General features: G+C 39.3%; 2 protein-coding genes across 2 annotated transcripts in view; one reads left to right on the forward strand and one right to left on the reverse strand.

The window, feature by feature from the left end:
• Positions 1–3,222: 3,222 nt before the first annotated feature.
• On the reverse strand, positions 3,223–11,186 carry LOC138041617 (vesicular glutamate transporter 3-like). Its single transcript, XM_068887365.1, has 11 exons — positions 11,151–11,186; positions 10,778–11,040; positions 10,027–10,060; positions 9,660–9,859; positions 8,636–8,723; positions 7,717–7,812; positions 7,035–7,159; positions 6,433–6,588; positions 5,781–5,910; positions 4,223–4,461; positions 3,223–3,503 (listed from the first exon to the last, which is right to left on the reverse strand). Exons 2-11 carry the CDS (start codon positions 10,931–10,933, stop codon positions 3,351–3,353), a joined length of 1,377 nt encoding a protein of 458 aa, XP_068743466.1. The 5' UTR covers positions 10,934–11,040; positions 11,151–11,186; the 3' UTR covers positions 3,223–3,350.
• Positions 11,187–13,558: 2,372 nt separating this feature from the next.
• LOC138044035 (2,3-bisphosphoglycerate-independent phosphoglycerate mutase-like) overlaps positions 13,559–14,649 on the forward strand; it is an 11,275-nt gene continuing 10,184 nt past the window's right edge. The window contains exons 1-2 of the mRNA XM_068890627.1: positions 13,559–13,702; positions 14,265–14,437. Of these exons, the coding sequence (XP_068746728.1) occupies positions 13,633–13,702; positions 14,265–14,437 (243 nt within the window). The 5' untranslated portion in view covers positions 13,559–13,632. The remainder of the gene's footprint in view (positions 13,703–14,264; positions 14,438–14,649) is intronic.

Genomic DNA, 14,649 nt, shown 5'->3' on the forward strand with positions numbered 1-14,649 from the left:
GCTTTCCTGTTGCCATGGTAACTTGTTACGTTAAAAAATCTACTGAATCTTGTTCAGCAGGAATCGATGTTTTACATTGTACTGTAACATTGCTGTTACGTGATAAAGTGTTGCAGTGTCTATCCTTCTAATAACAAGGTCTCTTGAAAGTGTTGAAACTGATTTGAGCCACCTTAAGTTATCTGCAATTTGAACAGTTTCATAAACTCGTTAATGTTGTCGAAGAGCGCCTTGATTATTAAAAAGTTAATCAGGAGAAAAACATTTTTCTTCGACAGGCAAAATATTGTGATCAAAGGCGCAAGGAATTGTGGTTATGTGCGAATGGAGGATGCGTGGTATGATCATTCATTTTGCTTTTCGTATCCTAAAACTTAAATATTTTTCACTGTCACGCAACAAAAAATAAAAAAGAAAAAGAAGAGGAAAAAGGCCAAAAACTTGGAATGTTATAGGAAACAAATCTTTAAACCATCTCTCCAATTCTCAGGTCTGCGGTACGTCGTTTCTGAGATAATTGTCGAAGCGTTTCACGCAACTTTATAGAGTTGTATGGACTGACTTGAAAGGCTCAAACTGTTGAGATTCATGCGCATATAGACAGTTTTTTTCAGCCCAATAACTTTTTATCGCGGTGTCAGGCAAGGTCAGAATTCGGAAATTCAAAATGCTTTATTTTCGCAACGAAGACGTCACGGAACCAAGAGAGCATGAAATGTCTATTATCCTCTTTTGACGGAACTGGAAACTTGAAAAAAGATTTATTTCTAGGTCACCTTCAACCTCCTTTAATACCTGGCCAAGCTATCGAACAAAGTTGCATCCCACATGCAACATTGTTGGATGTAAATGTTGATGTAGCGGCAAAACAGTATCCAACATTGCTTGACGAATTCAAGTTCAAGTTGGCGCAAAATTTGAAAATATGTTTCGCTATTGGAGCTGTTTGAGAACGGAAAGGACGTATTCAAATGAGGAAAAACCAGAGAATGGTTAAGAGAACGTATATCTTTTCAAGATACATCCGTGCTTTGCCACTACCTCAACATCTACATGTAAATGAAATGTTGAGGTAGTGGCAAAACACTATCCAACATTGCTTGATGAAACATTCAAGTTCAAGTTGACGCTAAATTTATAAGTGTGGTGCTAACACTGAAACGAAAACCGCTCGTAGCGTTTGTGCTACTGGAGCTATTTGAGGACGGAAATGATGGATTCAAACGAGGAAAACCAAGAGAACGTATAGAAAAAAAGGGTTTGTTCACTGCAAGATACATCCGCGCGCAGGAGATGATGAGAGTGAGCTCGGATCAATTTGCAGAAATTGTAAATGCTATTTAACCAGACATCTCCAAACAGAGCGATAGTGATTAAGGGGACTAAAAGTGTCCCAAAGACATGGCCTTGCTTCACACTTGCTGATCAAGGTTTCTGGCTATTGATCCTTGTCCGCCATCTTTGTTGCAAATAATGCTAGAAGCGTAGGCTTAACAATAAGATGGCGATTCGTGATTGGCTAGCACCGCGAACGTGACTAGATTCAGGACACAACTTCGTTGGAAGAGCGGCAAAACACTGCAACATTGTTGCGTCGAGCAGAATTGTTGGTCGCAATGTTTGATCAAAAGCAAACTCCATCCAACACTTGATCGAACAAAAAATGTTGAACGAACATCATCAAACATGGGTGGCCAAACGGTCACACAATGTTGGATCGAGCAAAGTTTGAGCGTTGAATCCAACTTTGAGCGATAGTTTGGCCAGGGCTTTAGAAAGAAATTTAGAACACCTTGCGATTTGGTGACGTCACTGTAAAAACCATCTTTTGTTTCCTTCTCTCGAGTGGGGTCCAGTGGGACATTTTGTACCGTCCCTGCTCAAGACCTATCGTCGCTAAATTACTGCAAGCATAATTGAACATCTCTCTTTCCCTCGGCAGCATTTCTACCATGTCGGTAAACTAGTTTTATTTATATTAAAATACTTTGTCGTGAACATGTTTTTCATAACTTGACCAAGGTCTTTTCAGAGCGACGAGATAAAAAACATTCCACGCACTGTACAATTTTGCAGGCTAATCTTTCTCTTCTTCAGTGTACCCATCGGACAATTGTTATTCTTTATCTCAAGGTTGCCTTTCAATTTTCCTCGTCATTACGTTTGAAGGGGTAATTTCAAAGCTATTCAAGTGCTAACCTTTAGCATATGCTAAGACAAGAACACCCAAGGCTCAGAGCATCCCGGGAAAAGAAAGAAACTATGCCTGTGCCTTATATGGTTAGGCACCCTTTAGTAAATTCTGCCAAGACTTTCCGGTGAATGCTCCGGTGTCCCAGTTTTAGCACATTCCGTGAACAGCGGATATGTCTGTGAAAATTAATATTTTATATTCTGCATTGGGAAACCGAAAACAAAGGAACCGCAATCATGAAACCCCTGGACAGAGTTGTCCGAAGAAACCTTAATGCGTAGATGTTAGTCGACTACGGAAAATTATATATAGTTAAATCCGAACGATCAATGGACCGAGTGATGATTTGGCCCGGATTAGAGGCATTTGCTTTCTTTCACGCTTATCGTAAAACCACGACTCGCTTATTTTAATCCGCTCGTCTTTAATCAGGGGCACCCAACGTCAATTTCGGAAAATATCTGTTCGGAAGACGATTTGAGATCTAGAATTTTCGGAACATTTGTTGTAAATTTCTTGCTTGCCTGCCTCTCCTGGGATTTTCGAACATCTGAAAAATGGTATAATTGCCCATTTTTAACGGATTTTTACCCTAAAAAGGTCACCCAGAATTTTCGGGAGCCTTTTTTCTGGCTGAAATTTTCGAAAAGGTAAGTTTTGATCCCTATAATTTTCGGATCACTAGACTTTCAGCTAGGAAATCCGAACAGATGAAAAATATTTAGGGGATAAAAATATGCCTATATCTACCGTTTAAATACTAAAATACGTTTAACAATGCTATGTTAAGTGGTTTTGAACTATATTCTCGTTGGGTGCCCCTGTTTAATTAAACTAAGCATGTTTTTTTCATGTCCTAGTTACTGTTTCGTTTCTTTTCCAGTGTAATCGTTATTTCGCCGGAAAAGTGACGCAAAGTACTTAATCCGAGAGAAATCTAGATCTGGAACAAAAAAATGAGGGGACCTAAGCAAAGCCAGTCAGTAAGTACAAATAAAAAAAACAGTTTTAATGCATAGAAACAACTTTTTTATGACGTAATACAAGTTACAAACGCTAGCTGTCAGTGCACAGGCTACGAGCTGATCATTTGCTACAAATGCAAAAAAGCATCACGATTTAATGAGAGGCTGCGAAACAACCTCTTTCTTATCTTTCAATCTTGTGATTCAATCTTGTCATCTGTCCCTTGGTGTTCAGTCTTATCCCATTCTTGACGTTCTCCAGACGTCAATGCGCAAAAAGCCAAAGTCCCTACCACTAAAATTACAAAAGCAATCCAGAAAACTTCTTGCCATTCCTTAGCAGACTGCAAAGGATAAAAGACAACGAGTTAGAAAAGACTTGGCAAAAGACTAATTTAATGTTCACTTTTTCCCTAATTTTCAGAGCATGCAAAAGTATAGAATACTTGTGCAGATAACTGATTAGTTTATTTGAGGCACGGATAAACCATGATAGTTTCTTAATATACTTTGCATTGTATTCTGACTAACAGTTGTTGTTGCTCCGTTTCGTCGTTTCGTTGTGTTTCATTGGCCCTGAAAAGCCCCTATGGGGAGCGGTCAATAAAGTATGTATTGTATTGTTGAACAAAAAGTTCGAAAATTGCTGTTGTCGTATTTAGCAGAGTTGGCTCAGTGGAAAGCACTCGACTTTCTCAGTCAAATGTGGACTCAACGTTGTAGGTGGGTTGAGTTTGTTGGTCGCTTGCTCTTCCCCCGGGGGTTTCTATGAGAACTTCCGGTTTCCCCCATTCATCAAAAGGTTGCAACATTTGATTTAATTTTTTTTGCTCAGCTAAATTAGCTTGACTAAAATAAAATTATTATTATTATTACTATTATTATCATTATTATTATTATTATTATTATTATTATTATTATTATTATTCAACTAGGCCGTTAAACTTGACTATTAATGATTTCCTTCGTAGTTTTTAAGGGGCATTTAGAATTTTCAATTCAACCAAATTCCGGGCTACATCATGGCCTAGTGCCACAACAACGCAATTTGTGACACACCAACCTTGTGTTGCGTGACGAAACCAACAACAATTGGGCTAACAAAACCAGCAGTCGTTCCAATTGTGTTACATATCCCCATGACAATGGAGGCGAAACGCGGAGCTATGTCCAGCATGTTCACAGTGTATGCCGGGTATGCCAGCGAAGTTGTCATACCAGCAAGGCTCATACAGATGACTACTACTGTGACGTCCAAAGAGTAACCGGCAATCAAAATGAGAAATCCGCTGGCTATAGCTCCTGTAAAGATACGGAAACAGGGAATTATTTTGCAACGACCAGGAAACCATGACCAGTGGCGTACAACTTCATTTTGCGCAACGCCGTTTTTACAGACCGAGTTGTATTCAGATTGATTTTCACGCGAAACCTGACCTTTCCAGAAAATCACAAATCTTGCACGAGAAATTATTACCCATGGGCTTTTGAATGGTCCCTCGTACATTCCAAATCTTATTAAAGTACTCAGTGAAAACGCCGTTACATAGACCTAGTATTAGAGATGTAGCTGTTATCGGTCAAATCTGGGCTCAGGTTGAATCCGTTTTTACCTAGTTTAAAGCAATTACGCGAACTCGAACCCTTCAGATCCTGTGTCTTCACCACTACACTACAACGACGGACATGCTAAAGCCCAACACAGTTCTTTTCATTATTTACTTTTCTACGATAAGTCATTTGATATCTACGTGTATAACAACCTAAACTAATCATTTTTCCTTTATCTGAGTGCATGTCAACCCAGGGGATGAGGATCACTAATTTAACCTACTGTAGATAAAAAAGGATTCAACCTGAGAATGGATTTCACCGGCAACACACACTCCTGGTTATGGGCTCTTAGCAACGACCTCCTGATGTAGAATATGTCTAGAAGTTCACAAATCACATACAGAGGCTATCGTGTCCTCGGGTCATCTACATTAGGAACGGCTTTCCTGCCAAGGAATATCGCCATTTGCAATCAGTCGAACGAAATGTATGCGCTAACGTCACAACCCTATTGATACCTAAATGGGTCACAACAGTTAGTCTTACACCATGTAATATCCAAAAAATAAAGAGAGGGAGGGGTGGCAGGCTTGAAATATCAGGTGGTGGGTAGATGTGTGAAGGAAGGGTGTGGCACGACAGAGGCGGGGTGAACTGATCAGGTGGGATCGAGTAGGAGAAGTAGAATGGAGAGCTGAAGGAATGGACAGAAAAAATGGCTTCTTTTATCTCGTTTTTTTTAGACCCCCTAAAAAACCAAGTTCCTGTTTTTTAACTACACCCGAAAAAAAGGAAAATCCCTTTTTTAGACAGTTTAAAAAATTTAAATAGGTTTCAAAAAAATAAGTTTGTTTGAAAAAAAAAAGAAATGGTCTTAAAAAAATTCAAACCAAAAACAAAATGAAACCACAACAGGTACACTTGGATGTACCTGTATTAATATATATGCAGCAATGTCGCCTCTCTGTCCTATGTAATTACCTGCCCTTTCTTTCTTGGTTAGTTCTAAAATTGGACCGGCAGCATTTAAACAAGATTAGGGATACACTTAAAACATGGCTACCTACCGGCTGCGTAAAATACTTTTCTAACTGTAGTCGTTGACATTTTGCTTTTCCTGAGAATGTCAGCCGCTAGTCCCGACATCGGCGTACAAAGGCCTTTAACAACAAAAGGTGAGGCGGCAAGGAAACCCATCTAAAACCCATAAAATTGACATCGATTATGGCACTTAAAATTGAAAGTTGTCAATGACACTCATATTGACAATTACATTGACAGTAGTATAAAAAGTAGGGGTTCTACGTCGGGTGGATACTGATGTAGATCGAGTTAATCGATCCACAGTACACCCTCAGCCCCTAACCGTTGTCCCTAACCCCAACGAACCTGACCCTAGGGATGCGGGTCGTTTCATGCGATCAGGCCAATCCGCCGGTCGCAGACTCACTATTTTTTATACTCTTGCCACCGCATGACATTAACATTGGCAATACCATTAGCAATGAAATAGAACAATTTCGATGTATGTAAATTCAGTCCTAAACAAAATGTATCATCTCTAGGCTCTGGCAGCCTGAAATATGCGGTCAATATGACTCGTGCATCCACATTTAAGTCGCACTTAAACTTAAATATACATGAAGATTGATTGCATTGCATTGCATTGCATTGCAAAAGAGAGACTTAATATGTGTATTAATAATATGACATGATTACCTTAGTGATAGACGTTTTCATGACATCCAATAGGAATATTGGCATAGAAATAAGTAATATATAAAACGCCCAGTCCAGTGCAAAGTTTGCAGCTATTATTCCCCACACCGGTGGTGATGATAGAATCGATTTCCATGGAATCACGAGCTTATCGACCTGCAATTAGAAACCGTCGTTGAGCAAACTTATGCAGACATATTTGCTGTTAGAAACTCCTCGTGCGTTCGAAGCTTCTTAACAAGAAGCAACTTTCAGAAACTTGAAAAGGTCGACTTTCATCTTTATTTCAGAAATAATGTCAATCTGATCCTGTACAGTTTTGAGGCTGGAAAGTAATAGGATCTTATGATATACTTTCGAAAGACTTTTCATGAATATTGTAAACGTCTTTGTTTGTTAAAGACGCCCTTTAACGGTTGGTGCTATGGATAACGGTGCTTGAAATTGAAGGACTGAGATAATTAAAAAACATTTTGTTAAAGTGCACTGGAATCGACAAACAACAAGCTGAATGAACTTCAAGGCATTTGTTCTGATCACTTAAAAAAGTGGTGTTATTGTAAGACAATGACTCGCCGAGAAATATGCGCATAAAGACTTACATTAGAGAGTTCCAAAGCTGAGGTTTGTATTAGGGTTTTCTCCTCAATGGATATCGTAGGATGTGTAGCGGGAGACTCATAAACTACCATCACCCAAAGAACGTACCACACCATGCCAAACAGACCTAGAAAGAATAACGTTATATACCTTTACTCTTAATGAACTGGAACTTTAACGAACTTTATTAGAGTGTTAAGTCTTTTAGCGCTAGTGCACTAAATGCGGACACTATACAGAAACCGAATCAAAAAACTCAAATGAAACAACTGTTGTTGTTGTTTTTTCAAGGAGAGGGAAAACTCTCGGAGCAGAGTAGAGACCCAACACATTTAACACGCATATGAAGCCGAGTCTCATCTGGGAATCGAACCTGAGTCACATTGGTGGGAGACAAGTGATCTTACCCCTGGGCCATCCCCGTTCCCTCAAGAGACGTAGCATTAATGGCATATCAATTTAATGTTAGTGACATATTGATTTAATGAATGCGGTTTTCTTACTTTAATTACAACACTTTTTTCTCGTGGAAAGCAAAGGGAGTTCAGTTTACTATGTGATTTTAGTTACGGTTATTTTGTATCTGTTAGGGTTAGTAAAATCTGAGCTCCCTTTTGGCACTAAACGACTTGAGTTCACATTTGAAAGCTCAGCAATACTAATTTGAGGGTGTGATCAACTTACCAAAGCAATAGAATACAGAAGCCCATCCCCCGTCAAATCCGTATTTGCTCAATATACCCGAAACAGGCATTGTAAGTAAATATCCGATACTAGAACCTAAAGGACAGAATAAGAGATTTATGTAAAAAACAGTGTTCTTAGTCTTGAGTTCGTTGAAACTTTCGTAACAGAGCTCGTTAATTTTAATGAAATCAGCTACTGCATAGAGCGAGTTTCAATCGAGTGTCGGGAAACCAAACCCAAAGTAATTACTTTGGCCAATCAAAAAGGAAATTTATTGCCCAGAGGAAATAAATGGATTTATGCTGAGTGTGACATACTTAGTTATTTCCTATGTTGCAGTTTAGGCATTTCTGTCATCCGGGATTTTCTCTAGATCATTCACCATTTGTGCAAGCTAGGTGGAGGCTGAGTCAAATCAATTTTCCCTCCCCACCCTCCCTATTTTTACTTTCTTGTGGATGGCGTGTGTCCCCTCACCTTCGCTGGGATCATGTCTTCTATATTTGGGCATTTCCTAGGTTACGATGCTGATTTTCAATAAACGGCCTAGCCCATCAGGGCTTGGCCAAAAAATCCCAAACAAATGTGGTATTATTTGTGTTCCAGCAAACGGAGCTCGCCCAGAGCAATGCCTTGCCAACAATAAAAAATTATCAGTCAGACTGTATGGAGCATGAAGCATAAAGAAGGATTCAATCAAGTAAAACAATCATAAATCGAAGTATTTACACGTATTCGACACTAAGCTCGGGAAAATGTGCACGCGCAAGCCACGAATGGTTTTGGTTTCACTTCTGATTGGTTGAGAAAATGGCACGACTACTTTGAACCAATCGCTGAGTGAAGTAATGCAAAACCAAAGCAATTCGCTAATTACTTTCGACACTCAATTGAAACCCGCTCTATGATAACAAACCTGTAACGGATACAGTTACAAGCGTTGTCCTCTCTGCAGAAGGAGCCCAGCGACTCCAAATAGCGTGATTACACGGAAATAGCACACCCTGGAAAACGCAAATAGAAAATCATACCCCTGAAATATATCTATAACCCTCTTGGTGACTTTATTAAATTCAGTTCACTCGGAAAAGCCACGTTTTCGCTGAACCTTATAGTCATGTATGCCGGAAAATACGAAATTTTAAAAAAGCATTTTCTAAGTGGATAATTTCCATTCCATTATCAGGTCATTCGTAAGAAAAAATACCAGAGATCGACTACACAGCTTTGGTTTTTCTTGCAACTTGTCTGGCAATTTTGTTTTGAGATTAGTTCTCACAATGCGAAACAAGTGGCTCCTGATATTTTGCCTGTTGCGCTATCCACGAAAAAAAAAATTTCTGGCCAAGTGTGTATCGTTAGGCACTACAGCTTTTGGTGTCTTTAGTACTGATAAAGTCCTTTAGGCGGCTGGTATGTCAGCTGATGATGTCCGCTTCTGACGGATTGTTTGAAAACTGAATGATTATTTAACCGAGAAACGAAGCTTTGAGGGAAAATGTAAAATTGGATGGCAATCTCTCAGTCAAGGACATCATACCGGCAAGCCAGAAAGAAATTTAGTTATTTCAAAATCCTTCCATTGATATTCATATCGCGCAAAATTTGTACTTTCCGGAACAGCATTTGCGACCAGTTTTTTAATGTCATTATCACTAGATTCTACAAAACGAGTTTGCTTTTCTCACATGTAAAATAATAAAGATGAAAAGTTGAAACTCTCGATCTGGTTGTTTTCGGCTGGCTTTAATTCCTTACGACGGAAATGATCGGAGAACAAATACCAAGGTAGACGGGGGTCATTGCGCGATATCCGTTTGTGAGTTTGCACCACGTGACGTAAAATAGCCAATAAAATGGCGCGAAAATTAATGTACCAATATATGATATCTATCAGTAGTAATGCAGTGAATGCTCTAGTTGAAATAAAATACACTAACCAGCGCTAAACCTTCTAAGATCCTCAAGATAATCAGAGCTATAGGACTCCAGCGAGTAGCCGTGGGAGTTAGTAATGTAAATACAGAAGCCACAAGAACCGCAATTCCAAAGAGCCGAGCCCCACCCAAACGCAAAGCCAGCCATCCACCTGGAATCTGGAATACCATGTAACCGTAATAAAATGCACCTAGAATTAAACCTAGAAAAAAAAAGTTATTTTATCGCACCTTCCCGATGGAAAGTTAGGACGTAAGGTGTGTAAGAGAACGGGAACTGCCTCAGAAGGCTAGCGCTAGAAATGTCACCCTAACCAAAATTTCGTTCGTTATATTTCTCATTACTTTTGGGCATACATTTGGTGTTTACCTTTCATCCTGGGCTCCCAGTGAAATTCTGCCTGCTGTTGACGAAGATGAAACACCATAAGTAGCTAAGCCGCTGTTACACGTTAAGCACATTAAAAACATGAAAATGTGAAACTGAGATAGCCAAGAAGTGAAATTAAGGAAGATTTAATTGCAGCTTTGCTCACACAACAGAATAATGAGAGGAGAGGAGCCGATAATTGCCTTACAACTTCGTGTCCAGACCTTTTCTCCGCTGGGGTTATGCCGGCTCTGGGAACCTCTGAGTTTGAGATAAGCTCAAATTGTCTTAATGAAATTAAGTCGTCCGTTTGCTCTGAAGAGCATTTTGACTATATATTTTCTTAATTTCTAATTTTACTTTTCCTCGAAACTCGATAAGGCGAGCGGTGGCTCAGAGATCGCTGAGGAGAAAGTGCTGCCCTTTGTAATTTCAACTGCAATTGATTAGACTTTTAAGTCTTTTCACATAAGGAATATAAACCTAGTGCCCCGTCTCACAATCTTTCCCGTCACAGGTACGGTAAAGAATTGTTCGTGAATTGTATACCGCTATGAAAATGATGTGATATGTGCTGTATATAAATCTGTTGCCATTCCGATTATTAACCCTAGGTATCCTTTGGATTAAAATAAAAATGCCCTTTGCTTACTCGAGCAACTACTTCATCAAACAGTTAATTGATTGTGGCCCCCATAAAAGTGATGATATCTATGATATTCGAATATGCCATATTGTACCAACGTCTTACCCTACAAATTGTTTCTCCATCCACTACCGCTGTGTGATTGTTAACCATCGCTCCAATAGCTACGTTCAAGTTTACTCTCAAACCGGACATGACAAAAAATCCAACAAAAATCATTCCAGACAATACATAACGCTTCGGTGGGGAAATCACTGGCATTTCCTGTTAACCATTCAACTCTCTTCAGCAAGTTCTAACTGTTTCGGCTCCCTCAGTGAAATTTAATAACAGCTTGCAAGAGTCACCGTTTTCTCGTCAATCAGACACTGTGACCAAAAAAAACAATTCGTAATATGCATTTTCAGTCACTGCATAAATTGCACTTTCTTTCTATCATTCCGCAATGCAAACTTTAGAAGTTTGTCCAATTGCTCACGTTTTTTTAAAGTAATTCTGTTAATGGTTGAATTTGAATCCCAGGAGTGAAAAAAGGTCTTAAGAAATTATTTATTGAAGCTCGACCATCCATACAAGTAGAATGCAGGTTTTGAATTGAGGAAAAGTAAAATTACCCGCCTGAAGATTTGTTACCTGCTAAGAAAGGAACGATGACCTTGAGAAAAGTCTCATCGGCAAAGTACTAAGAAAATGCTACTATATTTTGAAGTGAAAAGCATTTTGTCTCAAACATCTGACCTTAAATATGGAGGGCATGTCGCTTGTACCGGCATTGGTCAACTGAAACCCCCAGCAGCACCCTCAATCACAATGAAACGAAAATCTAGACATTCTACATTAACACGCTTCAGTTACCATTGTAGACATTATACATTATTGGGTGGCGACTGGGTTGACCATTCAGCTTTCCGTCTTTAATCGCCTTTGCAAAGTTAACAGCTGTCAAGAATTTAGTACGGAAAACACAATACTCAGTGCCTAAAAGTTCATGATTACCCGCTGTCTTTAAAATGCTGATAGCCCTAAACATCTACCACTCCTATTGAACAGCATTATTCAAAACTCAATACAGACCTATTTTTACATCCCCCTTTAATTGGTCGCTTGCCTCCATCAACTGTTTTGAGCCGCGGACGATAACCGGAAATGAACATTTCGCATGCCAGGACAGTAGCGTCTCACAGATTTTTGACCCAATCATCTCTAATGGAGGAACGATACTTAGCAATATAAAGGTGGTAGTGACAAGACAAGTTAAAAGGCAAAAAAGCTCACTTCCGGTTGCCGGACGCGACTCAAAAACGTCGCGTGCTTCAATTTCACGCGAGTTATCAGACGTTTCAGAAATTGGGGCACTTTGGAAAATACAAGTGATATTTATCCTCAATTTTACGAGGAAACTTGCGATTACTTGTATTTTATTAAGGTCAAAAACACACGCTTTTGCACAATTTCGTACGAAACCATTTCAGAGTTTAGTTTGCATCAATGAACTGTACAACGCACGAATCAACTGAATGAAATTTTTACCAAAGAAATACAGCCGCCCTGCTGCATGAAAACAGGCATAGGAAAACGGCTTCAGCATCCATACGATTTTGTTGATCGATGTTGACTGCTGGGGTGGGATGGACAAATGGTTGAAAACACATCATCAACATTTGATTCAACAAACGTTCACGAGAGCTAGGCCTGGTATTCAGTCCCAGGAGCTGCAGCCGCGGTTGTTACTATGGTACGTCATTGATATACGGATTATTGCGCATGAGCATACCAAACAATGTTGCAAGAGGGTGGCAAACTGCTTCAAATTCATTCAACATTCGCGATAAAAGAAAGGTTGAATGGTTGTTAAAGTTGAAGCAAAGTTTAAACGCTTTTAAGGACGGTACCTACTAATCCAAAGGTATTTTTGTGCGGTTTATGAATAAGCAGGAAACGCAGTTCTTAACAATTGCTATTGAAATCCAAAGAGGGAATTGGGGGGGTAACCACGCATTTTTCAAAGACAATCAATCAACAATGTTTGTAAAAAGCTTTAAAACACATAGCAATCTATAGCGTTCTATTCCAAATTGCTTATCTCTGAAAAATGCATGTTTACCCCCAATTTTGTTTTTTAATACCAAGAGCACTTGCTATTAAAGTTCTGCTTTCTTCGAACGCGTTTAAACCGCGCAAAAATATCCCTCTATTAGTAAGCATCATCCATAGGAAACCCGAGTGTCTCGAGATGCACAGAACGTGCGCGCAATGACAATAGTAGGCACCATCCTAGAACTTATTCAACATCGATTCAAATTCGATTCAACATGTTCAACACAGTTCAAGGGGGGAGGGGGTGCAAAGGGTTTCAAAGTCGCTGTTCAACAAAAACGGAAGTTGAAGCAAACTATTGAGGACGTTTGCCTGGGCCTCAATGAAAGCAAGTTACCAAAATTAATGACAAATGCCCCGTCTCAGGCAATCAGTATTTAGTACGTTTGCCCTTTATTTTATAAATTATCATGATTTAATGTTACTGTCTAGAAGTCTTTATTTGTTATCTTCGTTATATCAAAATTGACCCTACGCGAGGCTCTGGAAAGGAAAAAACAAACAAAAAGTGCAAGGTGATCCACCATGACACCAACCCGGTGTGACCAACACATGCGCACAACCGTTTCACCCAATAAATTGGAAACCACGGATAGTTTTTTATGTGTGATGTTCGTCTTTTTAAGTTTGCGATTGCCAATTCTGTGCAACCTGTGGCTTTTCTTATAGCTTAGTCCAGTTTGCAACGTTACCTTGGCCTACTTCGCCCCATTCTCTCCCTTTCTCGCCCCTCTTTCTTTAAAACTTTCCCCAGTACTCTGCGCCCACTCGCAGTTGACCATCAAACATTGCGAGTTGATTCAGTGGGGTACTTGAGACTTATGCAGGTCAACGCTACTTTTCCGGTGAGGTAGTAAATCTTTATGGCCAAAGTACAGAGAAACGTTTGCCTTATTGTCATTGATGGATGGGGAATTTCCGAAAACAAAGAAGGTATTTGCTTCTTCCTTACTGAACTTTTTCTGATTTTGTTTACGTTTGTCGCTGCGCGCGTCCCAGACTGCAACAAATCAGGAATTTGAATTTTCTGATCCAATTTTTCTGTCTTCAGTTTTAAATGCGTCACGACTCTCTGAACTGTTTTAAATTTGAAGAAGTACATCCAAAAATGAAGCCATTGAGCTAAAAGCGTTTTTGTCGAAATATCTGATCAATTAAAGCTTGAATTGGGCATATTGTCTTGCCTGATTGTACAAATATTCCCGGCAATATTAAAGCAATGTTTTCGTCTGCGATCTTTCCACTTTGATGACAGTTGTCAGTGAGCACCAAAGTTAATTACATTTTTTTAAATTCATAGTCTCATTGGAAGAAATCCGTCAACTCAATATTCCTTTAAAGTAAAAATAAAAATATAATATGCTTGTTGGCACGTTGCGTGACACTCCCATAGAGCGTGACAAACATTTCAAGACACGTACAATGTACACGAAATCTTATAAAGCACTAAGGTGTTAAATTAAATCACCCATGCTTTGTTCTTATATTATTGTAGGCAATGCAATCCTTAATGCCAATGTACCTGTTATGGATGGACTTTGCTCAGGAAAAAAAAATGCTTACACCACCCTAGATGCATCTGGTTTGTCAGTTGGATTACCAGCAGGGCTGATGGGTAATAGTGAAGTGGGACATCTTAATATCGGAGCAGGAAGAGTTCTGTACCAGGTAAACAAATGATCAACCATTTCATGCAACCCAATAATTGGGTTGCATGAAATGGTTCTGTTTAATACAATAATTTATGGTATTACCCCTGTACCACTGGCCAGAAATCATTATTCCATCACCAAGAACAGGATTTATTGGTCTCAAGATGTCACAATCTTCGTCAACACTACAACGTTCTTACCATAACATAGTTTAATAGTTAATGCAAG

The sequence above is a fragment of the Montipora capricornis genome, chromosome 3 (assembly GCF_036669925.1).
Source record: "Montipora capricornis isolate CH-2021 chromosome 3, ASM3666992v2, whole genome shotgun sequence".
NCBI classification, from domain to species: Eukaryota; Metazoa; Cnidaria; class Anthozoa; order Scleractinia; family Acroporidae; genus Montipora; species Montipora capricornis.